Raw genomic sequence first — 26,453 nt, forward strand, 5'->3', positions numbered from 1 at the left:
GATGTTGATAACTACTGAGTACCTCAACCGCCTTGGGATCAGGAGTAATGATTTGTCCGTGCTGCCCCCCCCCCCCCCCCCAAAGCGGAAATACCTCTCCCTCCCCACAACCTTAATCAGCAAGCCTGACTCCACGCTTGGCGTTTTGCCATCGCAGTCCCCCCGAAGTAATCAATTGACGTCAAGACTCTCTCTCTCTTATCATGGAAGGAGATTTGCAGTGCACAATTGAAGATGGGAATCTTATATCCTATGCTCACAGGAGACCCCCGCACTGAACTGTATAACTATCGATTGAATGTCTGATTGATTGTGTATGTTATGTGTAGCCAGTGTACACTGTAGTCACTGTACAGTACAAGCCAGATGTATCCACCCACTGCTAAGAATATCTCCCCCTGCCGCTCCCCATGCAAGGAGTACACCGTATCGTCCATTTCAGGAAGAGCGTTATGATGAGTGCTTTTCTAAAGTCTGGATTCTCTTCGTATTGCCCACAAGAGAGAGAGAGCCAAGGGATCCTCCCCAAAGCGGCTGAGGTCAGTTGCCACCACCGGCCCAGTTCCAGACTCTGGACGGGGGTTGGATGAATGGGGGGGGGGGGGGGGAAGGGGGGTCCTTAAAGAGGTAGTCGACTGGTCGGTCGAGTGAGTTCTTCTGTTTCCCAGCCCAGCTGGTGGATTTCTACACATCCGACACTCCCGACATACATACATACATACATATTGAAAACCTCTTCCTTGACCATTCAATTTCATTCTGTATATTGCGGTCATATAGCCTATACTTCATCCCCTCCTGCCTATGCTCGACCATCGATGGGCGTCTACCACATCAATTGACAACTCCTGTGCATGGTAACAAAACAAACCAGCAATTGACGTACATAGTACATATCCCTCTCCACAAAAAAAGACACTATGACCCAACATCACCACCACCACTACCGTCCCTACCACCACCAACACCCGACAGCATCAGCATCACCTACCAGAACCAACTCCAACTCCAACTCCAAACCCGCCCGCAGCTCCCGCAAATCCCGCAAACAAGAAGACCGATCATCCGCGAGCCAACGATGCTGGGATTGGCTCCTTCTTCCCTCGAGCAGCAACACGCACTTCGCCAAGAACCGCGCCTCCTTCTGCACCTACCGCCGGGCGCCGTGCAAAATCGCCAACCAGCGCGTCCTGGGCGTCGGCACCGTGCAGCTGCGCGTGCGGCGTGCGCCCAACGACCCGCGCACCACCACCCTCGTGCTGCACGACGTGCTGCACATGCCCCATGCGCGGTGCAATGGGATTAGTGTGACCAAGTTCACCGAGGATTTCGATTGCGCTGAGGGGTGTCGCGGCGGCGAGGCAAGAAGGAGGAGGAGTAGTGGAGGGAGTGTGGGCGACACTCTAGAATTCGAGGGGAGGGTTGAGGTCGGGGTGGAAGGGGTGGGAGAGGCGGAGCATCTGCAGGTCAGGCGGGCCAGTACCAGTACCATTAGCAGTTATGGCGGTGGCGGTGGGGAGCTTGGGGATCGGGATGATCTGGGAGAGGGTTTGTGGTTTGCTGATGGGAGACCTGAAAGAGGATGCTCGAGGGTTGTTCTGGCTGGAGAGCATCAAAAGCTGGACGTGGGGGACTTGGAGAATGAGCAGATGTTGAAGGGGCTTGTGATTTCCAAGGAGGAACTTGAGCTTCTCAATGAAAGGGTCAGGAATCGATCTTGGGTTTGATTAGATTCATCTTAATAAGGGTTGGGTCTGTCTTTTCATTGCAATTAAATTGTTTGGCGTCTGGCGTATTTGTACATAAGACTGATGATGATCCTGTAACCACTTTTAGGTGACAACCTTGTGCGCTCCGGCATGTTATGGTACACTGTTCAGCCAGCTGATCAATGCCACCGTGCATTGGAGCGTCTCAAAGGCTATGAATCTGTGCCCACGGCAAATCAAGCCAGGCAGGGTAGCTCTCGTGATCAACCGACACTTCAGTCTACATCCATCAAGACATCACTCATGATGTGAAGCACATAGGAAAATTTGCGCACGCTCCATTTGCCAGCGTCTCTCAATAATCCGGCATAGTCCAACAGAACGCGTCGTGCGGGCTGGTAACCGCCTTGGATGGGGATTCCTCGTAAGAACACTGTACCCCCGTTGCGGATGAAATTCACCGCTGGCTCCTCAGACAGCGGCAATGGTTGGTTGCCCGACGGTACCATGTAACTGGCAAGCCCCTCTGTGCCCACCTTCTGCCAATCGATGTCATCAAAGAGCTCGATTGCGGTGCCCCCTCCCTGTGGATCGGGGAGATTTGGCACCATGAAAACATATAGTCCCAGGACTAGCGCCGCCGAGAAGAGAGAAAAGACTGAATGAAACATCATATGGTCGGAAGTCTTGCGGTTTGTCAACACCTTGTAGATGTGCGCTGCATGCAGACAAGCTCGCCGGGCCGCTGGTGTCTGAGACCATGCCGCAATGTCGTCCAAGGCTTTCCGGGCAGGGGCGGGTCCTGAGCGTCCCGCCGCGAGATCGAAGATTTGGGTATCTGCTGAAAGCGTCAAGCACATATTGTGCCATGTCACGGCCGCATTGGGATTCAATCGGCTGAGTATGTCTCCGTACTTATTAGCAATCTGCAACTGGAGGTCCGCAAGACACCTGGCACGAGCGTCCATATTATAAGTATGACACGGCGCAAAGGGGTACTGCGGTCGGTTCGAGAGAAGACGGTAGTAAGCTTCTGACAGCCGCAATTGCACCAGAGACAACACTCCGTGCATGCAGAAGTCGTCGACCGGACTTTCCAGCTCCGGTAAGCCCACGCTCTCTGATGGCGCCACAATCGTCGGCATTAGCATGCATTTGCCGCTGCAGATCAATTGCATCCATCGCATAGCAGTGATGGCTCGGAAGAGTGCGTCATCACATGGCAGTATTAACTGAACCGAGTCGGGCACGATGATGGGACTCGTAGACATGAAGGAGGAGTACCAAGAGTCCAAGAGCAATAGACCGTTGATCAGCCTGGAAACAATTAGCCAGATACTCGAAAGCTGGCGAGGCACCAACCTTTTCACACTCTCCACTTTGCTCCAAACTTTCCACCTCGTCTCGACGTCAGGGAAAGTGTCGAAAAGATTCATATCAAGCAGTTGTCCTTCTGTGGCCGCGAAAAGTCCATGTCGTTGCGCTATCTGCTTATTTGTTAATTGCAGCATCTCAACGTCCGCTACTTCCAATACTTACAGCTATGAGGTTGACATAGAGCATCTGACATTTTTTAAGATGTTCCTTCTCCTGTACACTGTCAGTAGGCCCTGGAAACCAAGTGGAGTGACTTACTCCGGTCATAGCAGCCAGATTGAGAAACAAGAAGCAGGCAGCGAACGTAGAGACGGTGGAAACCGAGTTCTCCACCCCCACAGAGCACTTGGCAAGGTCGGTCGTGATGCGCTCGAGCATCAGCTGTTGATCTCGCCCGTCAGCACCGCACCAAGCATGTGAAGGCCTGCACACTCACCTGGAAGTTCTTGCAAACAAACTCCATTGTCCCTCTGGTTCCCAACAACACCATTCCGATGAGACACATAGCATACAATACTGAAGGACGCGTATTGCTTGCGGAAAACGTAGGCACATGAATAAAAGGCACCAATGGATGAAATTCGCGGAAGTAAAGATCAAGCGCCATATCGAGAACTTCGGCTGGAGGAAAGTTGTGGTTCTTTGGATGGGAGTTCGAAGTCAAAGGTGGTAGTATGTTGCTCCCAGCAAGCGCATGTGGCTGCGGCTGTTCCGTCTGCCCAAAAGCCATGTATAGGCGTTGCCTGCACGCTTCGTCAAGGCCATATCTCGATCCCTGTGGAAGGCCAACGGGGCCAATTGGCAATGATGTTGGTGGCATGGTAAATATATTGTGCAAGTCACTGCTGGCGACATCCCGCCACAGACTGTTCATGAGGCGACCGGTGTTGTTGGAAGGGGCAAGCCAATAGCGCTGCACGCGAGAGAAGCGCTCATTCGGAATCAGGTTCCCTGATTTCGAGTTCTCCCCATCGCTTACGGATTGATGCTGCTGCGGATGCTGTTGAGGTGTTGCTGTGGAAATTTCACCGGTCAGGCTACTCATCTGGTCGCCCATCATGTCCAATGAACCACTGTGCGAGATCGAGTCTCCGCGGGGTTCCAGCCAGAACTGCAGCAAGTCATTCTGCATTGGGTCGAGGATGGTCCCCCTATAGCATTGCTGATCAGGGCCAGAGATATCGTTCCACCCGAAGTATTGATGTTGCTCCTCAGGCATCATTGGATTGGCATCTGGTTCCGTGCGAGGTTGATGGGTGGACAGGTTGGCTAAGAAGTCCAGAGACGTTGAGGGGATACCGGGGGTTGCCGACAGCGACATGCCGCGATGCGTCGAAACATTCTGAATCTGTTGAATGTCATGAGGACTCATTCCGGGTAAGGCCTGCTGAATCCCATTTGCGACGAGAGGTGTCCGATCATTAGGCGGTTGAGTAGGCGGCGTGGCAGTCTGGATATTCTTCGATTCATTCGTCGTTTCGGGGCGAGTAGTCTTGTGGCCTTTCGCATGGCGACTCAGGACATCGCTGTAAAGGGAGTTCAAAGTCAATATCCAGGCCGCGCATGGATCCCGGGAACGAGAAGACAGTGGGATTGCACTCACCTCCGCGAAAACCGCTTGAGACAGACCTTACATTGGTAGGGCTTCTCTTTCGTGTCTAGAGAGTATAAGCGTGTGAAGAGTGATCTTCAGGGTGAGATTGCCATACGCGACCGTTCATGACGCTTGAAATGCTCTGTTTTCTTGAATTGCCGATCACAGATAGTGCACTGCTTCATGACCATGATGTGCGCGTACAAGAGCCACTGGGATGGAGAGAGTCAAGAAGACAGTCACACAGAACAATGCATTGAGGTTGCACCATGCGCGAGGTATATGTATAGATCGAGGCCCAAGGTGGGAAGGGATTCCTTTGCGACCAAGGCGTGAGGGGGAATGATGAATGGGAAGGATAACTAATTTGTTTGAAGACGAAGAAGCTTAAGCCGTCGGGGAATGGGTCAGGTTATCTCCGAATTGGTCAAGCGTGGTTTGAGCTTTTTGCCGATCCCAGAAACCATGGAGAAGAGAGACAATCCAGAGGATGCAATGTCACGACCCGATGGGAAGGAAAAGAACCTCGAAAGGGCTTGCCAGTCATTGTCATGACCGATCATGATTCCAAGTTGGGGACTCTTTATTTTGGCCGACTGCAACTGCAAGCTGCCACTCCGCCAGAAGAATTACTTCCCCATGGGGTTTAGTGCATGCGCCACTGTCCGCTAATGCTCGTGATGTTAAGTTAATTATACCCAAGTTAATTAATTTCCATCGTCACCACGATCTCGGCTATACTAAGACTGTGCCACAATGCAATGAGACATTCTCAGAAGAGAACAGTATGGAGTGGATAGACTAAAGGATCTAAATTATAGTCCGAGGCAGATAATATATTTATAGTAGGACAACACACAACTCATGAGCTTGTCATGGCCCCATCCAAATGCCTTTAATGAGGTCAGTATGTGGAGAACAGCCTATTATCAATTCAAACTGGGACTTTCAGTCTTGTCAGAGCACAAAGGAAGAATGCAGCGTGGCCCACATATGCTTTGATCTTGTCTGTCGTGCTTGTATCCGTGCAGCAAAACAACGCGTGGGGCCAGCCATGTGGGAGAGCGCGCAGTGGTGGATGGCCCCCGAAATCCTCCCACTTCTCCTTCATCTCAAGAGAATCACTCTTTTCAGACTTCTCCCCTCACACGGTTGTTTGAGTCAACAGCTAACATATCCTCCACCAGTCGCATCGATGTCCCAAAGTGATTAATGGGGCCGCGCAACTGGCTCACCGTTCCTTTGCCAAAATCAAGGTCACCTCCAGCTTCTGCATAAAGCAGTGCCAGGCCCATTATGACTGCCTTCGCCACGATAAGTTCTTCGATCGAATCCAGGTTGGCCATCATTTGCTTACTGTACGCACATGAGCCACACAGGGCAAATTGCGTCTGGGACAGTGCCAGCGGCCCGATGCACGCTCAAGTCTACCACCATGCCATCTAGAACAAGGCCTACATTCAACAGCAAGGACTTGAATTCAGCACGAATAACATCACTGGGTATGGGATTGCGTTTCTGCGGCATGGTGGAGGAGGCGCCGCGGTGTGGCACAAACAGCTCTGACACCTCTCCTAGCTCAGTCGACGACCTCGTGATAAGGTCTAGGGCCAACTTGGCCATCAGTCAAGTAGTGAATTGACAATCTTCGCCACCATATCTCGTGCGACATGCCCGGTAATAGACGGGATCTTTATGTCTCATTCCTTCCACCAGGACTTGATATACGCGGAGCCCGTGGTTCCCAGAGCCCATCGATGCCAATGATTCGGCTGCGCCGCCAAACTGCGCCAGTAAGCAATCACTCCGCAACTGCGTCAAGCACTTGAGATGCCGCTGCAAGCCTGCAAGACGCACTGCACACTTGTAGCCGAAGGCAAGAAGGCGGGCATACAGCAGACGGGTGCGGCCCACCATGGGTGTGTAGATATCGTCGACAATTGACGAACAAGCGGCAAGATAAGATATCGAATCCCAGTCTCCTGTCGTAGGTGTTCCATGTCCAAATGGGACTCACGTAGCTTCCAGGTGAACTGGCCCCCCATTTTTGGAAGATTCACCTCGCATCGCGGCTGGGCTCTTGCAAGTGCGGCTTCGGCATCCAGACATCGTTCGAGAATGTATGCATCCTTGTCGATGACTTTCCGGATCTCCTCTGTACCGGGAAGGGTACGGATATGCTTGAAAAGATTGCACTGAAAGAACGGATAGATCGGTGAGAGGTAAACGAATAGACTCCTCGCAGAAGAGGCCGACGAGATCCGTGCGCCAATGGCCGTGATGCTAAAATCAACGTTAGCTGATCTTGACTTTTAAGGAATTGAATGTTCGAGCAACACTAATAAACAGCTAGAGTCATATGAAGTTGTCTGTACTAAGGCTGACCTTTGATGCGTGTCACAAAGCGCCAGTTTCTTCGAAGCATCAATCCATTGCGGGGATGCGGAGCAAGCATAGCAGGGTTACCCTGATCGTGTGGGGCTGGTAGCAAAAGATGCATCGGTAATAAGTTCAACCGAAGGATGTCTATCTATCGTGTATCTCGATGCTCGTGTTGAGAAGACTTAACGTAGGAAGAGTACTTGGTACTATAACTCATATCTGTTAAAGATACATGGCCTGCAAATTCACCGAGTCAGGCATCTCTAGAACGCAGGCTCCCAGCTCATTTCATTCCATTCTTACGTAAATTCCGAAGAGCGAGACCGACATCGGTCTCGCATTATTTGTGAGCGCTGGGTGACACGTGCTGCAGAATTTCCATCGATCCTGGCGGACTTGTTTCATCGAAGCAGTGTGACTTATTCATCCCATACCCAATGTCAGGAAAACCATCGCGGCAAGGCCAATGGGCAAAGGTACCCCAGGATTCGGCAGATCCACCCCACGTCTCTTGGTCGGAGGCCATCGGCAATACGGAGAAGTGAACAGCGGCGATTTCACCCGAGCTCGCAGTCGTCGAACTGCCTTTGCCTCAAGGGCTTGCCGATGCCACTCCCGCTTTCGGAATCGTAAAATACACGGTTTTTTTATAACGGACTCGACCGGTGGGAGCACTGTTAGATCGGGTGGTCGAAAGAGAAGTCGGACTCTGCACAACTTCAAGTTTTTGCTACAGACGACACAGATCAGCCTCACTCACTCTTCATCGGAACACTAACCTCATATTTCGCGACCGATCGAAGTCGCGTGAGCCCTGCCTGTGCGCCATCCCCGCAGGGTTGAACGTTTCTCCCCCATGGGCGGGCAAGCCGTACAAAGACAATACGGACCACCAGTGATGGCGCGGGACCACAACAGTGGGGTCGGCTTCGGAAGGCGGCAAAGCGAAGTTGGAGTTTCGGCGGATAATCGCTTTTGTCGGCTGCGTTGTTGCAGTCACTAGCCGAAACGAAGCTATGCAGCTCGTGGACAAGACCCGGGGAATTTTTGAATATCTACTTCTACTACCTCCCCCCGCCGCCTCTTCCCTCTTTTTCTTTTCTGTCTCTTCCTTTCTCCAGTTTTGGTACTCAATTCACATTTTGGCCAGGCTGATCGACAATCATGTCGCGGCCTTTCCCTGCGGTCCCAGCCGTGTTCCGCCCCGTATGGCGGCGGAATTTCTCCGCCTCCACCTCGCAAAGAGCGATTAACAAGATCTGTCCCTCGGCTCAGGAAGCCATCAAGGAAATGAAGGGTGCCTCTACTGTTCTGGTCGGAGGTTTCGGTTTCTCCGGTGTCCCCAACACATTGATCGATGCGGTGCGCGATCGCCCGGATATCAAGGATTTGACTGTCGTCTCTAACAATGCTGGCATGCCTGGTCGTGGTCTTGGTAGGTTCATTAGTCTTGGGAGGAGAAGCAGACGGTGATGGACTTCAGAAGTTCTAATTGGGAACAGGTCAATTGCTTGAGTCCAAGCAAATTTCCAAGATGATTGCTTCTTTCATTGGTGAAAACAAGGTCTTCGAGAAAATGTACTTGAGTGGTGATCTTGAATTGGAATTGACTCCCCAGGGCACTATCGCAGAGAAGTGCGCTGCTGGTGCTTCTGGTGTCCCTGCTTTCTATACCCCCGCTGCTTATGGAACAATCGGTATGTTGCGCGTTACTACTACCTTCAGTTTGGACCCAAGCTCATCCGGCATGACAGTACAAACCGGTGAACTCCCCGTGCGCTACAACAAGGATGGCACTGTGGCCCTCACGTCCAAGCCCAAGGAAACCCGCGAATTCAACGGCAAGCAATACCTCCTGGAAGAATCGATTTTTGGCGACTACGCCCTGGTCAAGGTCCACAAGGCCGACAAGCTGGGCAACTGCCAGTTCCGCAAGGCGATGAACAACTTCAACGAGGCCATGGCCAAGAACGCCAAGTACACCATCGTCGAGGCCGATGAGATTGTCGAGGTTGGCGAGATCGCTCCCGAGAACATCCACATCCAGAGCATCTACGTCAACAAGGTCATCCAGAGCACCGGCGAGAAGCAGATCGAGAAGCTCACCTTCGCCAAGGACCCCAGCGAGTTGCTCCAGGCCGGTGACAGCGAGGCGACCGCCCGCCGCGAGCGCATCGTCAAGCGTGCCGCCAAGGAGTTCCGCGATGGCATGTACGTCAACCTCGGTATTGGAATGCCCCTGATTGCCCCGGCCTACCTGCCCGAGGGTGTGGAGGTCGTCCTCCAGGCCGAGAACGGTATCCTGGGTCTGGGCGGCTACCCCCAGCCCGGTCAGGAGGACCCCGACTTGATCAACCCCGGCAAGGAGACTGTCACCCTGGACAACGGTGCTTCCCTGTTTGGATCCCACGAGAGTTTCGGTATGATTCGCGCTGGTCGCATTGACTTGACTATGCTCGGTGCTCTGCAGGTCAGCCAGTACGGAGGTATGTGATTTCCTTATCCTGCTGTTGTCAAGCCTCCCCGAGTCACAAGCTGATCGTACAATCCCTTTAGATCTGGCCAACTTCATGCTCCCCGGTAAGGTCAAGGGTGTTGGTGGTGCCATGGACTTGGTGGCCAACCCCGAGAAGACCAAGGTCGTCGTTACTATGGAACACACCGACAAGAAGGGTAACCCCAAGATTCTGTCCGAGTGCACTTTCCCCCTCACCGGCCCCCGCTGTGTGTGGAAGATCATCACCGACTTGGCCGTCTTCGAGGTCAGCCCCACCGAGGGTTTGACTCTCGTTGAGCACGCCGAGGGCGTGACCGTCGAGGAGATCCGCAGCAAGACTGCTGCTCCTTTCAAGGTTGCCGATGATCTGAAGCCCATGCTGTAAAACATTATACCTCCATCCCAAAACTTGATATCAGAGCCCACAACCAAACCACCTTTTGGTTGCGTATCTTATAGAGAAACAAACCATGTATATAATGTGAGAATGACCTTTTTTATTTTCGTGTGTTTAGAATTAGAAACAATAAATCAGACATGATTTCCCATCCATCATCCTTGTTCATAGGTGCATTGTATTGTACATATACTTAATCATAACACCCCTCCTCTCCCAACCTCCCTAAACTACCTGTCCAATAGCGAGAGGAATTAATGCCCCGTCGTAGACCGATTCTTCGACCCCGTCGTCCCGTAATGATCGCGCTCCCCCGCCTGCACTCGCTCATTATTCATCCGTCTTGCCGCGGCAATATTCGGGGCGTTGAATGGCAGTTGTTCTTCGTCTTCTTCCTCTTCCTGCGACTTCCAGGTATTTTCATAGTCGTCGACCGGGGCGTCGTCCCGGACAAAGCCGTCGACCTTTTTCGGGTGAAGGGGCGGGGAGTTGATGGGTTTGGAAGGCATTTTCTTTATCGTTTGTTGTACAGGTGGAGAGAAAAATCCTGGTATTCTTTGTTTAAGAATTCGGTATGGAGGAGTAGCTGTTAAAAGTCTTGTTTGAGTATGATATTGTAGGAAGGAAGGGAAAGGAAGTATGGTAGGGGGATGCTTGGTGGTTATATGTCGGTCTTGGAGGAGGGTTGAGTACCGTAGGTATCAGGGTTGGATGATATCATGCTATCCTCATACCTTATAGTATTATTCTCCCACCCAATCGTAGGCTGCGGAAGATGATTGAAGGGGTTTGTTGGATGCAGATATTGGATCATTGCTGAAAGGCAAATACCTCATGGGGAAAGTGTTGGTTGCATGATTGGTGGAGATGGCGTCATGGCGATGTAAGTAGATAGGTGTATGCAGGTGGTTACTCGTTGGTATGATGATATGATATGCAGAGCCTATAACATACCAATCAGGTGAGGTTGATTGAGGATCATGCACAGTCTCTCTGTTGGTGGGAGGTAGATTCCGCTCCTTTGGTGACTTCAAACAGGTGGAAATTCGACGTATGTGATTCCCGCTGTGATTCTCCCCAAGGCGGAAATACATGTAACACCGTGGACTGCTCCGGTCTGAACTTGACTAGGATTTAAGTACTGTAGTAATCGCGCTAGATGCATTATAGGCAACAATCGGTGTCGAGAATAGTATCGCATAGATCCAAGATGAAAATGTCACGCTACTGGCTAGATTCTCCGTTCTTCATCGTGACATCCCCGCTTGTGGGGTTTCTCGTGGGGCCCGGGCGGTTGGCCGAATCGAAGGCATACCTTTTCTAAACTACTACACTGGTAGTGTAAGTATGAAGTCAATTGTTCCCTGTCAAAGGCTTTTCTGCCCTGCGTAGAATCTCCCATGCCATTTCACTTCTATACCGGATAATCTACCCCAAGGACTAGGCTCGAGAATTGAGACATCATTGCGTCAATGGTCATAGTAAATATCGAATGCTATACATACATAAAGACTGATTATAGGGGTAGTAGGGAATCATATATACGTGCAGTAGCTGTCCAAACTGCAATGCACCCATCATATCAACAATCCCCCAATAATAATTCAAAAGCTATGTTTGTCGTCCCATTTGTTCCTTGTAGTCCTACGCCCACGCCGCAAGTTCTTACCAGAGATATTGCTGTTGAAAACTCACGGAGGGCGCACCTCTCCACAGGCTCGGAGTCTGTGGTGTACTCAGACCATGCCCCCGCATGTGATCCGACTGGGAACAGCTAATACGAGGGAGCTGGATTGCGGAAAACATCGGGCCGGGATGCGGCTCGACATCTCTTTCTTTATACGTCTCTCCGTGGTTCTCGAGACGGATTATCGGCTCCTTCACCGGTTCGTTAACCTCGTGCGGTTTCGTATATACGTTGCCACGGTATGGCGTTAGCGGTGGCAGCTCCGCTCTGGGCGCAGCTGTTGTGCGATAGTCATCGAGTTCGTGTGACGTTTCCGGCAACGGTTCACTGTTTCTAGAATTGAGAATATCGGATACGCTCGTTATAGCCCTGTCCGTCGAGTTGCGTCCCGAGACTGTTCGTTGTTCCTGACTGAGGCAGTCCTGCTGCCACGCTCTGACATCTTGGACGGTATTGAGGGGAAACTGTTTCCAGTACTCCGTTCCTCGTTTGCCCGATCGTGATGACGGTGTGTACGAGGGAGGCGGGCTTCTGGTGGTGGCCATGCCGGCGTGAATGTCTGATTGGGTTTCTTGCATCGACGAGGATATTTGGGCGTCGGACATGTGTGAGAGGAACTTGAGTAGCAGAGATTCGGTTTCTTGGAGTCGGTGCTCAAGAGCTTCGATGTAACCTTTGGCGGGTCCTCTGGATGAATGTTAAAACATCGGATTGATGGTGAGAGTTCCTGCCAAAGCATACCGTTTCAGCTGTTCGGGCCAGTCGCAGCGCCGATTGTGTTGGTGACATTGTGTGCAAATGGGTCTTGAGAAATAGATTATCAGTTCGAAGATGGTTTGAGCAAAATGAGCAAGTAGAAGCTTATAGTACTCACTTATTGCCATTGCACTGCGAATTGCGGGGTGTTCATGTTAGAATCGCAGACACCGATAAGGACTTCGACTGATAGCCACAGGGCGGAAGCCTTGACTTACCTTCTGCTTCCTGAACCGGCAGGAGTTGCATGCCACGGTGATCCGAGAGGCTTTGTTCACCTTGCTAGGGGCCATTTCTTCAGGCAAAACTTAATGCAGCAGCGCGGAGGGGATGTTCTGTAAGAAATTGGGACTCGACAGCCCAAAGGTGCGCGCCTGTGGGACGGGGAATTCTACCTTTCTTGTCCCCACGTTATCGCATGGAGTCAATAGTCACGAAAGTCCCAATTCGGATAAGTGCGGCAGGCTGTGGAGTCCTCGCCGGCTGAACGGTTAGCCGAAGCGCTGCGGGCTTTTCTTCTTTGGGACTCGGCAATTGCTAGGTGGATCAACAATCATCCTGTTGTCTTTGTGCTATGCTAAGGGTATGTGGGCAATTCCGTCGTGATTGTGAAACACTCATAGAGTTATAGAGTTTATACTAATGAAGTTCTCGGGGAAGCAGATTCTAGAATCGATCTGACTTGCGGGGCATGATTGTACTACGGAGCAGTAGCCTCGGAATTCAGGCTGGTGAGTACGGCGGGCTGTAGGAACCATCAAAGCAATTATGGATAAGATAACAACTGAACGGGGCATTGCTGCTTGTTGCAACACTACACTACATCAACATCCTGGTAATTAGCAGAACATTGGAGATTGGGATATTCTTGACCAGGATTCGACTTGGGGTCAACTAAGCAGGCCTAGGGAAATGGTCGCCGATGCAGTCATAGTACCCATACTATCATCCGAGAGGCCAGGATGAACTTTCAGGTTGAACTAGTTGCGGTCTACGATCTATAAAGATTCGTTCCAACATGCGGGGTATCGCATGCTGCTAACACTGGCTCTACTCCATCTACTTCCCGGACAACAGAATGGCTGGAAAGACTTCCTACCGTATTGCATCTATTCCAGGAGACGGAATCGGCCTGGAGGTGGTCAAGGCGACAATCAAAGTAGTCACCAAGCTGGCACAAACTCTCGGTACCTTCGACATCGATTTCGACCACATCCCATGGGGAACAGATTACTACCAGCAGACGGGTCGGTATGCGTCTGAAGACGCCCTGGAAATTCTGCGAAAGTTCGACGCAGGTTTGTTCGGCTCAGTAGGACATCCAGGTACTCAGCATTCCCTGCAGACAGCGTCTTAGTGCTTATAGGAACTCCTTAGATGTCCCCGACCATGTTTCCCTTTGGGGCCTGCTTTTGGCCATTCGTGGGCCCCTACAGCTCTACGCCAACGTTCGTCCCGTGCGCACTTTTCCGGGGACCAGGTCTCCTCTTGCAACTGCAACGGAGGGAATCGATTGGATGCTTGTTCGAGAGAACTCGGAAGGCGAATACTGTGGTCAGGGTGGAATCAGTCACATCAATCAGCCATGGGAAACCGCAACGGAAGTGGCGATCTTCACTCGAGTCGGTATCGAAAGGATCATGCGATTTGCTTTTGAGACTGCACGCTCGAGGCCGCGCCGCCATCTCACGGTGGTGACCAAGAGTAACGCCATGCGATACGGCATGGTCCTATGGGACAAGATCGCGGAGGAGGTATCGAAAGACTTTCCCGACGTACCCTGGGATAAGATGCTGGTGGATGCCATGACTATTCGTATGGTGAACAAGCCAGAGTCACTGGACACTATCGTGGGCACTAATTTACACATGGACATCCTGTCTGATCTCGCTGCTAGCCTAGCAGGGTCGATCGGCGTGGCTCCCTCGGCAAACCTGGATCCTACACGAAAGAACCCGTCCATCTTCGAGCCAGTCCATGGGAGTGCCTTTGATATCATGGGCAAGGGTATCGCCAATCCCGTGGCTACTTTCTGGTCAGCTGCGGAAATGCTGCAATGGCTGGGGGAGAAGGAGGCTGCGAAGAAATTGATGGACTGTGTGGAGAAAGTGTGCGCAGCTGGTATCTTGACGGCTGATCTTGGTGGCACCGCAACGACTCAAGATGTGGTCGATGCAGTCAAGAAGGAAATTGAGCAATTGTTGCCGCACCAATACTAGATCTAGTATGCTCTTTGAAATAAATCCAATAGACATGTTCCTACTCGAATTATGACTTCATCATTCTTCGAGTCATTCTAGGGCGAGCGATGTGTGACTGACTAAGCGAATGACTGCGGCGGATCCTCTTCGGCTGATTTCCGAGCCGAGTCACTTTGCTGGACCATCAATAGCTTCATTGCAGCATCCACTTTTCTGATATCTTTTTCACTGGGTACTCACAACTTGCTGGAGAGGGGCATCATGCTCCTGTCAAGATGCGGTCTCCAGTACCCGCGTCCGGTCCGTCTGAAATCGGGTCCTTGACTGCACACTCCCAGGAAGAAAGTGAATTCGTCGGCAGCTCCAGCGGCGTTTACTTCGTCAAGACCGTGCGACGGGCTTTTTCCCAGAGCCTGGGCCCGTTAGATGCTGCGTCTTCTAGCCAGGGATTTCCGCCCCCCGAAGATACTCTTGTAGGCAGCGAAGAACTGCCCTCTGCGCGGCGATCGGCTTCAGTGCCTACCGCAACATCTCCACTCGCTCGCGCGACTGGCCATGCCTTGCGACACTGGAAATATGACTCCACGGTAGCAGCGATCCTGGGGGAATTTCCGCCGCTGGGTACAGCCCGGGAGCTGATGATGATGTACTTCAAAGTATGGCATCCGCTGTTTCCTTTCCTACATGGTCCGTCGTTTCTACAGGCCATGGAAGGGCTATGCTCCGAAGGACCTGAGTCGACCGTGGAGGCTCTCCCTTCAGAAGAACAAAGACATGCTTGCTGGACCATCATCTTTCAATGCGTCTTCAATCTGGCTGGCTTATTATCTCCGCAAGCGAATCTTCTTCCGGAATCGCGCATCGAGTCCCCTAGCAAAATCCATACCCTGCTGGGAACTCTATCTTGCAGACACGATCTTCTCTCCGTGCAGGCGCTTCTCGCCTGTCAACTGTATCTCGTAGCCAAGATGTCACTTCGCGCAGCATCCACTGTCGGTGGCTGTGTGCTTCGATCTATACTACACGCGGGCCTCCATCGCTGCCCATTTCGTTACAAGGAACTCACCTCTCATGACCGACAGCTACGCAAGAGGATCTTCTGGTCCGCATATGCCATCGACCGATACCTGAGTCAAACGCTCGGTCTGCCTCTTGGGATCCAAGATTCGGATATTGATGTCTGCCCGCCTCTTGCCACCGAGATTCACATTCCAGGTTCTTATGAGAGGATCAATGCGATCAGACGCGCCATTTCCCCGATCTCTCCAGGATCGTCGCCCATCTCACCAGAAGAAGACCGATCACTCCAACCCAACAAGTCAGCTTATGGCCAACAGCCCCCGGCAGCAAGCCACCTGCCGCCGAGGGATTTCGTCGAGAATCACGAACAGCACCGACGAGAACTCGTTTTCGCCAGCTACGTCGAGTCCGGCAAACTAACAGGGCGAGCGCTCGAACTCTTCCACAAGTCCATTCTCGTGCGCTCCGTCCCTCACAGTGCGGTGCTTTACCTCATCACCGACGTCCACAAATGGTGGAACAGTCTGTCCATTGAAACCCTTCAGCACGGTGGTCATAATCAACAACAACAACAACAGGCTGCATCCGCCCGGGAAGACGCCTCCACCTCCGCCGCAACCGCCGCAACAGACCCTAACTCCCCCTTCAACTTTGCTCCCTTCTTCACCGTCCTCTACCAGCATCTCATCCTCCTCATCAACCGCCCCTCCCTGTCCCTCCACCCGTCCAGCCCTGAATTCTGCTCCGGCCTGCAAACCTGCATCGGCGCCGCGCGGGAGATCCTCGCAGCCCTGACCATCCAACAAGAAAGCGGCCAGGCCTTCTTCTGGCCCGGATTTCTATCGGCAGCATGGATGTCCGGACTAGTTCTCGCGTTTGCATGTCAACTCCAACAATACGTTCTGGCGAAGGGATCCCGGTATGTTTTAAAACTTGCTCCGTTGAATTTTTACTCCAAGTCCTTAACCTGCCCTCGCATCCATCCTCTCCCACAACCTTGTTCCCGCCTTTCCTCCAGCACCCTCATTCCCTTCTAACCTGTCTAAGCAAACCAATCACTTACTCGAATCCCCTGCAGAGAGATTTTTAGATGCCTCTCCATCCTTGAAAGCATGGCCCGTCAATGGGAAACCGCCAAACAATGCCACAGATCCCTCACTCTTCTCTCCCGCCACATCCATCATCACCACCAAACCACCAGTACTAGTACCATCCTCCAGCGCCCCGGAACGGCAAATGATACTCCTCGGACTCGAAAACGCAAGCTAGATGACCACGATCACGACCAAGACCACCTCCAGCAGCAACAGCAACAGCAACATGCCTCAGACCGACCAATTCCCTCAAGTGGTTTTGGTCACCGTCGCAGCAGCAGACTTCCTCCAACTGCAGTTTTGAGCCATCTGGTCGCTGAAGATTCCCTCGCTTATGGCCACAAGAACAACAACAATAATAATCATAATCAAAGCGATGTCACTGGATCAGCGGAGCCTTTGCTGGATGCGGGACTCTTGGGCAATCAGCAGCATCTTCATCACGAGAGAAGTAGGGACGGTGGTTACGGTGACCCAGAGGACAGGGGCCAATTCTCTGGCTTCATGGCCATGGATGGGGTGGATGCTGATATGATTGACTTGTTGCAGGGGAGCAACTTCGATGACCTGGCCGACATGTTCGGACAGCAATTCCCTACCTTCTAGTATTAAGAGTCTTGGTCACATGGTGCCGTAAATATTCACATATAGAGTCACTACTAACCTATATACTAATTACCATCATGTGTGAGCACATCTTCTAAGCTTGACTCTGGCCATAGTACTACAATTTAGCCTACGTCTACACAAAGTGAAAGAAACCAGCAAGATTATACATCCCGTGAGGAAGTCATAAGTCTATATTACACTCGTGTCATATCATCGGATACGAGGTAGGTTGAAGTTCTGACGGGATAGGAAGAGAGAAAAGCAATATCGCAACTTCCTTCCCCAGTCTGGTTCATAACAACATGTAGATGAAGAAGACGATCGCAACCATGACATATCCGAAGAAGCAACTTTTATCTCCGATCCCAGTCTTTGTAACAGTTCAAAGTTTTTCCCCCGCTTGCATCATGGAATCAACCCGTTTGCGCGCAACACCGTTTTCATCAATTGAATCGTGAAAAGAAGAAGTTGACCACATAGCATGCTCAACCCCTTGAGAAGTGGGAAGAAAAATGGAATGGTATGAGAAGAAGGATCCAATAACATGTTGCTCACTGAACAAGGCCCGACGACACCACGCACAAAGAAACTTTTGGGAACCCAGGGATATCAGACCAGGACGGAAATAGGGGAAAAAAAAAAAAAAAAAAAAAAAAAAAAAAAAAGAAAAGAAAAGAAACGGAATAGAGAGTATGAGGGGGAGGGGGATGAGAAAGGTCGAAGATAAGGGAGATAAGGGAGATAAATCGTTAATTGAGTAGAAAGGAGTAATCGAGGTCATCAAAAGTAGGTGGGAGTCAAAATCCCGACATGGCAGTCTGCAGTATCAGGCCGCCGCGGCAGGCATTTGAGACACTAATTTACGACTTGTTCTCTTCGGTCGCGGTCTCCTTGGCCTCCTCCTTGGGCTTCTCAGCCTCGCCGGAAGCCTCGGGCTCGCCACCCTTGTTCTTCATGTACTCATCATAAACGCTGAGGGCCTCATCGACCTTAGCGCGGAGAGCTTCGTCATCCTCGAGCCTGGGAGATGGAATATTAGCTTCGGCTCAGGATCGCATATTGGGATAAAAAAAAAGTCCAGGGAATACTCACAGGCTGAGAAGCTCAGTGTTCTCCATCTCGAGAAGCATACCGGTGATCTTGCCAGCAAGCTCGGGCTGCTGGGCCTGGATCTTAGGGTAAAGAGCCTCACCAAGCATCTGCTTCTGCTGAGCAGGAGGAGCAGCACCGAGGGTCTGGGCGGTCAGACCGGCGGGAGCACCCTCCTGGTTGGCAGCGGGCTGAGCAGCGTTCTGTCCGCGAGCACCCTGGCCAGGGCGCATCTGACCCTGCTGGAGGGGAACACCGCCACGGCCGTAGCCGGGACCACCGCGCATACCCTGGCCCATGGGCATGCCAGGAACCTGACCACGGCCACCAGCGCCGCGACCGAACTGAACCTGACCCATCTGAGGATAACCCATGCCGTTAGGAATGCCACCAGGGCCCTGCATGGCGCCCATGGGAATGCCCTGGGCGAAGTTGGGGGGCATCTGCTGGTTGGGACCCATGCCGCGACCACCCTGCTGACCAGGGAAAGGACCGGGGTACTGGCCAGGGCGTCCACCGGGGATACCCATGACCATGCCGGGCTGAGCGGGGAAGGGCATACCACCACGCTGGCCACCAGCGGGGATGAAGCCCTGCTGACCGGGACCGTAGAAGACGGCGGGTTGCATGTACTAGGAATGAGTTAGCTTGGAAGATAAAAAAAAAAGGCAAAATCCGATGGGGAAATACATACAGGTTGGGGCATACCAGCGGCAGCGGCGGCTTGCTGCTGTCTGATGGTGTTGCGAGCCTGGATGCTGGCCTCAAGCTGGCTTCTGCGGACGTCCTTGCGCTGAGCAAGAGCGACGTAGAGGGGTTTGCCGTTGATCATGCGCTGGTTCATCTCGGTGACAGCCTTGGAAGCCTCATCGGGGCTGCTGAAGCAGACGAAACCGAAGCCCTTGCTCTTGCCAAGACCCTTCTTGTCGGACTTCTTGGACTCCTTCTCGTCGGAGGACTCGCTGGCCTTCTCCTCGGTCTTCTCGGTAGATTCCTCGGCGGCCTCCTCGGTGGCCTCCTTCTCATTCTCCTTGTTGGCCTCCTTCTCCTTACCAGCAGAGTCGGGAGACTGGGTGCGTTCACCGTTGACACTGTCGCGCATGACCTTGGCGGAGGTGATGGTGCCATAAGGTCCGAAAAGCTCGCGCAACTTCTCGTCGTCGACATCATCAGTCAAGTTCTTGACGTAGAGGTTAACACCCTGGTACTTGGAGGCCTTCTCCAAGCGGGCAGCCTCGTACTGCTTGCGGAGCTCCTCCTCACGCTCGTGCTTCTTCTGGGCACGGCCAACGTAGAGCTTCTGAGTGCGGATCTCCTTCTCGTTCATCTCCTCAACGGCGGCCTGCGCGCTGTCGTGGGTGGAGAAGTTGACGAAGCCGAATCCACGGCTCTTGCCCTCCTGGTCACGGCTCAGGGTGGCGGAGGTGATCTCACCGAACTTCTCGAAAAGCTTGCGGAACTCCTCGTCATCGATGTCAGCGTCCAGGTTCTTGATGTAGACGTTGGTGAAGTTAGCCTTCATCTCCTCGAACTTGCTCTGACGGTCCTTCTTGGAGATGTGGTGGCCGACGAAGACCTTCTTGTCGTTCAACAGCATGCCGTTGACGTGCTTGATGGCGTTGTTGGCGGCCTCAGCAGTCTCGTAGTGAACGAAACCGTAGCCCTTGGAGTTTCCAAACTCATCCTGAGCGACCTTGCAGCTCAGAATGTTACCGAAAGCAGCAAAGGTATCGTGGAGAGCCTTGTTGTCGATGGCGCTGTCGAGGTTCTTGATGAAAACGTTGCCCTGACCAGTCTTGCGGAGGGCGGGGTCACGCTGGGACCACATGATACGGCAGGGCTTGCCCTTGATCAGAGTGTAGTTAAGGTCTTCGAGAGCGCGCTCACCGTCAGCGGTGTTGTTGTAGTTGACGTAGGCATATCCGAGGGAGCGTCTGGTGACGGCATCACGGCAAACACGGATGGAGGCGACCTGGCCGATGGAGGAGAAGAGCTCGTAGAGCATAGCCTCGGTGACAGAGGGGTCGAGTTCACCGACATAGAGGGAAGCGGAGTGAGGCTGGTTGTTGTTGGGGGCAGGAGCGGCGTTCTCAACAGCGGTGACCTCGGGGGTTCCACTGGGAGCAGCAGCAGCAGCAGCAGGGCTGGCCTCAGGGGCGCCGTTGGCAGTGTTGTCAACGACGGGAGTGGTAGCAGCTTCAGCAGACATTTTTGTGGTGTTACTGTAAGAAGAGAAGGCGAGTTAGTTGAAGCTCAAACTCGATTCAATCCAGGCAGCGAAAGCGGCAGGATAAGCGTGTTGTTTTCACAGGGTTTCGGCTGTAAGCGAGAATCACAAGATACAAAGTATAGCATCAACCATTGGCGACAATCACGAAGCACACAGAACGACAAGTATGAGCAAATGCGCGGTGTCACGAAGGCAGCTGCTGTCCACCAAAGTGATGGAAAAGCAAGCACAAGCGTGGTTTGGGGTAGTGAGGAGGAGGATTAATGATCAGAGTCAAGGCGACAAACGTACGACCTAGATGAGCACCAGGCAGGTCTATCGAAGACAGTCGAGAGGACGGGAAAGCAGAGGACCGCGGTTAAGTCAAAAAGCAAAACAACACACTATCACACAAAGTGGTGGATAGAGAGTAGTCGACAGTGGACAGCAAGAAAGGGAGATGAAATTGGATGGAAGTGTCTGAGTGGAAAGATTTCTCCAGCTGCAAGCACGCCCACACAACACGCACACACACACACCGCACCGCACAGTCCGCAAGTAGTGTGGGAAAAAAAAAGTGACAGAATATACCACGAGATCACGAGAATGAGGGGATCAGAGGGGGAGTTATACTTTAGTTTTTTTGTAGGTTTTCCGGTTTTTTTATGAATTTTTTTCCGATAAGAGAATTGGAAAATAAGGGAGAGAGAGATGAGAGAAGGAAGAAGAGAAGAGGTGGGGGAAAAAGTGCTGGGGATGAGGCAGCAGAAAAGGCTTTTATTATTTTTTTGGGAGGGGGGGGGAAGGAAGAAAAGAAAAGAAAGAAAAAGCGGATGAAGAGGGAAAGAAAGAATACTAGACGGCGAACGAAGATTGAAACAACCTTTTTGGTCTTTTTGGTCTTTTTGGTCTTTTACTCACTGGGTGATTTAATTTTTTCAACTTTTTTCTTACCTACAAACTGTTCTGGAAAAGTCAAAGAGAGAATTTTCTCAGTCTCTCTTTGGGTCAGACACTCAGCCTAGTCTTCTTTGGGCGATAGTCTCTCGCCGCCTCAACGGCTTATTACGGAATGGTGGGTTTTGCTGGGGGTTAAGTAAGGCTGTTAGCTTCCAGCGGCAAAGAAACGCAAAAACTCAACTCGGGTTCAATCATTGTATGGCAGCCCGTATGCCTCAGGTGTCAATTCAAATTGACAATCATCGACGTTTGGCACTATGTGCTTGAATCACTGGGTTCTTTATTTGGGAATCTAAATGTAAATAAGATGCTACCTTGAAAATGACGACCATCTCATACTTTCAAGTGTGAGATAGCGCCATGATGAGCAAATCGGGAACCACAAAGATGGAGGTCAAAACGATAGGAACAATAAAAGATTGATCACCATGACGCCTGAGCTATGCAAATCGAGTCAAGGGTTCATTCGATACACACCCAGATAAACGTGCGTAAAAGCTCTATTGACAAATAGTCTCAACAAACCTCAGCTCAAGTCAAAGCCGGCTCCAGAGTTGACAGCATAAAGAAGTTTCTCCCGTAGCAGCTCAGCGTTACTGTACCGTGGGAGCTTGAGAAGATTTACGCAGGTGCTGGTGCTAGGCAGTCGATCCTGATCCTCACTGGAATCACGGATGCTGAAGCGGGGGTTGAGATGGCTGAAACCCAACAAAGGCGCCCGCGGAGTGGAGGTGACAAACCGAAGCACGTTCTGCCTTTGTTCATTCGTCATACTCTCCATGACTTGCCAGAACAGCTTGATCGTCGGATGCTCTTCATTGTCGTCCCCGATTGTATAAACTCCGCCATAGAGAGTGTTACGTCTCAGATCTGCAACGTCAATCTCACCTCGGTCCCCGCTAACGAGAGTCTGCAGCTCCGTCTGGTTGAACATGGATAGCCATGACGGCTGTATGATCTGTCCAAGTCCTTGCAGAAAAGCGTTCGTCTGTAGCGCAGGTTGGACCTGGAGGCGATAGCGAGCGATATAGGAGATGTACACCAGTCGGTTCTGGTTCGTCACGGGTATGTCAGACCCTTGACTTTTCAGGTCGCGGGTGATTGTTCGACTGCCCGAACCCGGCAGAGGTATAGTGTCGGTAATAGTGAAATTCAAGGAAAAATCTTCCACATCGCCCGGGTAGTTCTTCAGTTGGAGCTGCAAACAAATAAGAATCAATGACTATAGCATAAGGTCGTTCGCAACATAGAACTTACCAGACCCTGATAAAGCCCTTGATCCAGATCCTTGAGATCGTTGAGGTTGGCACGATATGCCGTTTCCCGCTGGGCTGAGCCTGCTCCCCCTGACAATGCCCACTTCAGCAGGAAAAATGGCGCGAAGTTGACGTCGACCAAAATGCCTTCATACATGCACTTCCCAATGATCCGACCCAGGAACTCATACCGTCTGAGGAACTCCCGTACTTTTTCGTTCCAGTCTGGAGTGTTCTCTTGCAAGCCGATCTGCCTTAACAGCTCTTTGCGTTGCTCGACCGCCGCCGGGTTGGGATAGAGCAAATGTTGGTCGTTCTCTTCAAACAAGCTCATCTCGTTCGTAGATTTGAAAGCCTCACTGGTCACACTGGTCAAGAATTCTTTGGTCACACCACCGCCGTCAATCCCAGCTTCCGCATTGTTCCACTTGTCGATGAATGTGATCTGGATCGGCTCCTTGAGACCCTCGCCCAGCTCGTAGAACTCCTGGAATGCATCTTCGAAGACACTCTCACGCCTGATATTCGCATGGTGGCGACTTAAGACATCGTGCGCAGCAGGGCGCCCATCGATCATACGGCCCATAGTGGCTTCGGCTACTGACATACGCCAGGCATCTGGGTCAACAAACCCGTGTCTCCGGCGGATCTGATCGCGATATATAAATTCGCGAAAAATCTGAACTCTGGTTGCAAATGGGATGAAAAAGGGCATGTTCCTGAGAATTTCAAGTCGCGGGGCTACCGCTTCGAGTTGCTTTCGGCGAGCAGCTTGTTGTTGGCGACGTCTGAGAGCCTCAACCCGACGGGTTTGCTGAGCACGGCCGGTGCCAATAAGCCCTAAGGATGGCTCAAAAAGAGTATCTGAAGTTAGATCATTCTCTGCTTCATCGTCCTCATCCTGAAGTTGATGTCGGTTCTCCTCCTCCGCAACAACGGCGGGAATGAATCCTTCCATGTCGAAACGGCTTGTCATCAACCAGTGCCCGTCAGGGAGGAATTTCCTTCTCGAATCTCGCTCGTGAATCATCCTCAGTAAGCCTGTGACAAGGCCTTTGAAATAGTCAAGAGGGATGCCCGTAACACCAGCAAGCCCTTTCTCCTTGTTCTTGGTCTCGATCTCTCTTACACCCGCCATGGGATCAGACGGGAGCGCGGAGGAGCTGAAATAACTTCGAATCCCACCAGTACCCTGGACAATTTCGTGCTCACTCAGATCTGCTGAGTTCCAATACAACGTGAATCCAAGATTCTTAAGGAAGACCGTCATCTCTTTGATATCTGTCAACGGCAAGGCGCTCTCCTTGGTCCATGACACTCTGGAATTAGACGATGCTGTGAAAGAGGACTCATTCGAGAAAAACTCTTCGTCGTCCATCACCTTCAGCACGAATGTATAAAGTTCAAGGAAGAGAAGGATTATAGTCCATTCTTCATCCCTCTCTGTCTGGGACATTCCCCTAAGTCTTAGATCCACGGAGTCATCAGCAGGCTTCAGTAGAGGCAGAACCTTAGATGAGTCTTGACTTATGGCAGCGAAGATTCGGCTAGATCTAGATGCGTGCCAGAAATATTTGATGGCCGGTATTTGGGCGCCCTTGTGACCTGTCAACTGCTGGTCCGATGTTGCTGAGCCTAGATACAGCCACATGCGGATGTCATCACCGCGTCGAGGAAACACTCTCAATAGTGTCAGTGCATATGTAGCAAGGACCTTCGCTTCCCTGGATGCATCCGAATGAGCGTCTGCTAGCTCGCCTTGTGAGAGCTGCGTGGATTGGAGCTGAGAAAGGAGGCCTGTAATACTGCTTTGATTGACAAGGCTGGCGAGCTGGTCTTTGATGAAAGGATGAAACGGAGCTCTTTCGGGGTCGTTCTCCACGTCATTAGTATCATCCTGTCCCATACGCCGGGATATGTGCATTGCAGTGGAATTCAGCATGTCAGACACGACCTTGACAAAGCCAGAGTCTGGCGCTTGCTGCCCGGCCTGGTTTCCCAATGCAGACCGATGAAAGTAGATGTAATAAGCGAGCATCCAGAGACAAGAATCTGTATCCTCGCGCTGACGCTCACGGAAATACCCCTGCAAAGGGCTAAGAGCGGACGTCAAAAGCTTGTAGTTGATACTGTTAGCCAGACGATCCAAATTACCGAGATATCGGGGAAGATCTGGAATGGTCAAGTAGCACTTCGCAAACCATTCATAAGCTGTCAGAGTTTCGGAGGTGATCGGCCGAAGCACGGCCAAAACGCACTCGATAAGGCTGTCCCCGGAAAGTTGAGACTTCCCAACCGTCGTCAGGATCGTCATGACAGAATAGTAGTCACGGCCAAGGCGGGCTATTTGCTTCGGTATGAGACCCGTGAGAAAAATGAGTAGCTGAAGAAGAGGGCCGATCGCAGATGCCGGCAGCGTCGGAGTCGTTGCGGTACGGAGCACACGAAGAGTCAATCTCGCCAGTCGAGTCAACGGCGTCGTCCATTCTCCCTCGGTCGCTATCGTGGGGACTTCATTCAGGGTTTTCTGGAAGACCCCCGAGAAGTACAGCAGCCGGAGGACATCATCACTCTTCCACGGTTCCAAGAAATGCACGAGCAGACGCAGCTGTGACAAGCAGGCCGCGGCCGTCTCATAGCGGTGAGGCTGCTGTAGAAATGCATCTTGCTGCTTCAGGAGGCCTTCAAATGAGAAAAGGCCCCCCGTCGCCTGCTTCTGCGTGGCATCCCAGTCGGTACGCCACACATTGTGCGTTATCTTCCTACTCCGATAACCCCTCCATGTCCGTTGTATAACCCGACTCGCCCCTAATCGCTCCCTCTCCTGCTGTCTCAGTAACCGTTCCTGTTGAGCAATTGCAAGCGTATTCTGCGGACCTGCCCCGTGGGGGTTCTGTCTCCCGGAGGGATATGCGGCGAAAGGGTTCGTGTTGCGGCCTCCAAGGTTGACCTGCCGTGGACGACGGGAGTTCCCCGTAAATGATTGAAACATGACTTGTTGGAGGTCACGTCTAGTATAGAGGAATAGAAGATGAAAATGGCGAGATGAGATTTATTGTGACGGATATTATAGGCATGACACAGACGGTTCCATGTCGCAATGCGCAAGGAAATGCCCCAGTTATGCGGCGAAGTGTCGGAGGCGTTGGAGGGGAAATGAGTGAATGATGAATTGGGCCATTCTTATGCCATAAGGTACGGTAACTACTCGAGACTGACGGCCGAACTGCTCGTGCCGATGCGGAGCAAGCGTCCTTACGGCCACGCACTGTTCATGCTGTGTGTTTTCTATTGCCACTTCCCCCACCCCACGGATGCGTGACTTTCATCCGCTACGTGATATTGCTACATACAGATGACGGATCAATTTAATGCTAGCAATGTATTATTAAGAGATACTTCGAGAATCTGTTGCTGGTAATCGTTGTCAAAAGCCCTTATCTTACTTCATACGCCGAGATTACCGGCAGTTATGCCTGTGCCAATGGTATCTGGCTCATGCAAAATCATGATCGCTGCCCGAAATATATACTTATCGAATGGGTACTAGTATGCGTGATAGTAAGTGATTTGTCACTGCCATCGGAATACTTGCAAGTTGAAGGAAACATGTAGT

The 26,453-nt window shown here is 51.8% G+C and overlaps 10 protein-coding genes across 10 annotated transcripts; 3 read left to right on the top strand and 7 right to left on the bottom strand.

The window, feature by feature from the left end:
- Positions 1 to 823: 823 nt before the first annotated feature.
- Positions 824 to 2,177, top strand: BP01DRAFT_360382 (uncharacterized protein). Its single transcript, XM_025575903.1, has one exon. The coding sequence runs from the start codon at positions 921 to 923 to the stop codon at positions 1,725 to 1,727; it is 807 nt and encodes a 268-aa protein (XP_025427390.1). The 5' UTR covers positions 824 to 920; the 3' UTR covers positions 1,728 to 2,177.
- Positions 1,856 to 4,976, bottom strand: BP01DRAFT_168012 (FTFMHR domain-containing protein). Its single transcript, XM_025570753.1, has 7 exons — positions 4,796 to 4,976; positions 4,690 to 4,744; positions 3,523 to 4,612; positions 3,345 to 3,467; positions 3,249 to 3,299; positions 3,072 to 3,196; positions 1,856 to 3,026 (listed from the first exon to the last, which is right to left on the bottom strand). The coding sequence occupies exons 1-7, from the start codon at positions 4,869 to 4,871 to the stop codon at positions 1,985 to 1,987; spliced, it is 2,562 nt and encodes an 853-aa protein (XP_025427391.1). The 5' UTR covers positions 4,872 to 4,976; the 3' UTR covers positions 1,856 to 1,984.
- An 834-nt stretch (positions 4,977 to 5,810) lies between these two features.
- Positions 5,811 to 7,654, bottom strand: BP01DRAFT_395075 (L-Aspartase-like protein; the record flags this gene model as incomplete). Its single annotated transcript, XM_025578369.1, has 5 exons — positions 7,497 to 7,654; positions 6,698 to 6,963; positions 6,351 to 6,662; positions 6,139 to 6,284; positions 5,811 to 6,032 (listed from the first exon to the last, which is right to left on the bottom strand). The coding sequence occupies exons 1-5, from the start codon at positions 7,586 to 7,588 to the stop codon at positions 5,811 to 5,813; spliced, it is 1,038 nt and encodes a 345-aa protein (XP_025427392.1). The 5' UTR covers positions 7,589 to 7,654.
- Positions 7,655 to 7,769: 115 nt separating this feature from the next.
- BP01DRAFT_360385 (3-oxoacid CoA-transferase) lies at positions 7,770 to 10,051 on the top strand. Its single transcript, XM_025575904.1, has 4 exons — positions 7,770 to 8,497; positions 8,565 to 8,759; positions 8,817 to 9,548; positions 9,619 to 10,051. The coding sequence occupies exons 1-4, from the start codon at positions 8,227 to 8,229 to the stop codon at positions 9,942 to 9,944; spliced, it is 1,524 nt and encodes a 507-aa protein (XP_025427393.1). The 5' UTR covers positions 7,770 to 8,226; the 3' UTR covers positions 9,945 to 10,051.
- Positions 10,052 to 10,189: 138 nt separating this feature from the next.
- Positions 10,190 to 10,765, bottom strand: BP01DRAFT_360387 (uncharacterized protein). Its single transcript, XM_025575905.1, has 2 exons — positions 10,650 to 10,765; positions 10,190 to 10,542 (listed from the first exon to the last, which is right to left on the bottom strand). The coding sequence occupies exons 1-2, from the start codon at positions 10,675 to 10,677 to the stop codon at positions 10,211 to 10,213; spliced, it is 360 nt and encodes a 119-aa protein (XP_025427394.1). The 5' UTR covers positions 10,678 to 10,765; the 3' UTR covers positions 10,190 to 10,210.
- Positions 10,766 to 11,463: 698 nt separating this feature from the next.
- Positions 11,464 to 12,900, bottom strand: BP01DRAFT_327675 (Zn(II)2Cys6 transcription factor domain-containing protein). Its single transcript, XM_025572921.1, has 4 exons — positions 12,618 to 12,900; positions 12,518 to 12,531; positions 12,385 to 12,447; positions 11,464 to 12,330 (listed from the first exon to the last, which is right to left on the bottom strand). Exons 1-4 carry the CDS (start codon positions 12,690 to 12,692, stop codon positions 11,622 to 11,624), a joined length of 861 nt encoding a protein of 286 aa, XP_025427395.1. The 5' UTR covers positions 12,693 to 12,900; the 3' UTR covers positions 11,464 to 11,621.
- A 326-nt stretch (positions 12,901 to 13,226) lies between these two features.
- Positions 13,227 to 17,320, top strand: BP01DRAFT_418714 (transcription factor; the record flags this gene model as incomplete). The annotated part of the gene is made up of 4 exons (XM_025579349.1): positions 13,227 to 13,724; positions 13,777 to 14,599; positions 14,803 to 16,539; positions 16,699 to 17,320. The coding sequence occupies exons 1-4, from the start codon at positions 13,478 to 13,480 to the stop codon at positions 17,318 to 17,320; spliced, it is 3,429 nt and encodes a 1,142-aa protein (XP_025427396.1). The 5' UTR covers positions 13,227 to 13,477.
- Positions 17,321 to 18,183: 863 nt separating this feature from the next.
- Positions 18,184 to 20,621, bottom strand: pab1 (polyadenylate-binding protein; the record flags this gene model as incomplete). The annotated part of the gene is made up of 3 exons (XM_025577670.1): positions 18,184 to 18,343; positions 18,416 to 19,044; positions 19,107 to 20,621. 3 exons carry the CDS (start codon positions 20,619 to 20,621, stop codon positions 18,184 to 18,186), a joined length of 2,304 nt encoding a protein of 767 aa, XP_025427397.1.
- Positions 20,622 to 20,688: 67 nt separating this feature from the next.
- BP01DRAFT_395080 (uncharacterized protein) lies at positions 20,689 to 21,399 on the bottom strand (the record flags this gene model as incomplete). The annotated part of the gene is made up of 1 exon (XM_025578370.1): positions 20,689 to 21,399. A coding segment is annotated over one exon (371 nt), but the record flags the coding sequence as incomplete, so codon positions are not given.
- Positions 21,400 to 21,762: 363 nt separating this feature from the next.
- BP01DRAFT_418716 (HECT-type E3 ubiquitin-protein ligase) lies at positions 21,763 to 25,981 on the bottom strand. The gene is made up of 2 exons (XM_025579350.1): positions 22,839 to 25,981; positions 21,763 to 22,779 (listed from the first exon to the last, which is right to left on the bottom strand). The coding sequence occupies exons 1-2, from the start codon at positions 25,827 to 25,829 to the stop codon at positions 22,108 to 22,110; spliced, it is 3,663 nt and encodes a 1,220-aa protein (XP_025427399.1). The 5' UTR covers positions 25,830 to 25,981; the 3' UTR covers positions 21,763 to 22,107.
- Positions 25,982 to 26,453: the final 472 nt, after the last annotated feature.

This window comes from Aspergillus saccharolyticus (genome assembly GCF_003184585.1).
Source record: "Aspergillus saccharolyticus JOP 1030-1 unplaced genomic scaffold BP01scaffold_47, whole genome shotgun sequence".
NCBI classification, from domain to species: Eukaryota; Fungi; Ascomycota; class Eurotiomycetes; order Eurotiales; family Aspergillaceae; genus Aspergillus; species Aspergillus saccharolyticus.

What these genes read in the sequence shown, in the direction of transcription:
- BP01DRAFT_360382 (XM_025575903.1), top strand. Translation starts at nt 921, where the DNA reads ATGACCCAACATCACCACCACCACTACCGTCCCTACCACCACCAACAC.
- BP01DRAFT_168012 (XM_025570753.1), bottom strand. Translation starts at nt 4,871, where the DNA reads ATGGTCATGAAGCAGTGCACTATCTGTGATCGGCAATTCAAGAAAACA. An exon ending in CAAGCGTCATGAACGGTCGC is followed by an intron (nt 4,745 to 4,795) that starts GTATGGCAATCT and finishes TATACTCTCTAG; the next exon opens with ACACGAAAGAGAAGCCCTAC. An exon ending in ATCTGGCTGCTATGACCGGA is followed by an intron (nt 3,300 to 3,344) that starts GTAAGTCACTCC and finishes GACAGTGTACAG; the next exon opens with GAGAAGGAACATCTTAAAAA.
- BP01DRAFT_360385 (XM_025575904.1), top strand. Translation starts at nt 8,227, where the DNA reads ATGTCGCGGCCTTTCCCTGCGGTCCCAGCCGTGTTCCGCCCCGTATGG. An exon ending in CATGCCTGGTCGTGGTCTTG is followed by an intron (nt 8,498 to 8,564) that starts GTAGGTTCATTA and finishes AATTGGGAACAG; the next exon opens with GTCAATTGCTTGAGTCCAAG. An exon ending in GCAGGTCAGCCAGTACGGAG is followed by an intron (nt 9,549 to 9,618) that starts GTATGTGATTTC and finishes CAATCCCTTTAG; the next exon opens with ATCTGGCCAACTTCATGCTC.
- BP01DRAFT_360387 (XM_025575905.1), bottom strand. Translation starts at nt 10,677, where the DNA reads ATGATATCATCCAACCCTGATACCTACG. An exon ending in ATCCAACCCTGATACCTACG is followed by an intron (nt 10,543 to 10,649) that starts GTACTCAACCCT and finishes GACTTTTAACAG; the next exon opens with CTACTCCTCCATACCGAATT.
- BP01DRAFT_327675 (XM_025572921.1), bottom strand. Translation starts at nt 12,692, where the DNA reads ATGGCCCCTAGCAAGGTGAACAAAGCCTCTCGGATCACCGTGGCATGC. An exon ending in TGGCCCGAACAGCTGAAACG is followed by an intron (nt 12,331 to 12,384) that starts GTATGCTTTGGC and finishes ACATTCATCCAG; the next exon opens with AGGACCCGCCAAAGGTTACA.
- BP01DRAFT_418716 (XM_025579350.1), bottom strand. Translation starts at nt 25,829, where the DNA reads ATGTTTCAATCATTTACGGGGAACTCCCGTCGTCCACGGCAGGTCAAC. An exon ending in AAGGGCTTTATCAGGGTCTG is followed by an intron (nt 22,780 to 22,838) that starts GTAAGTTCTATG and finishes ATTTGTTTGCAG; the next exon opens with CTCCAACTGAAGAACTACCC.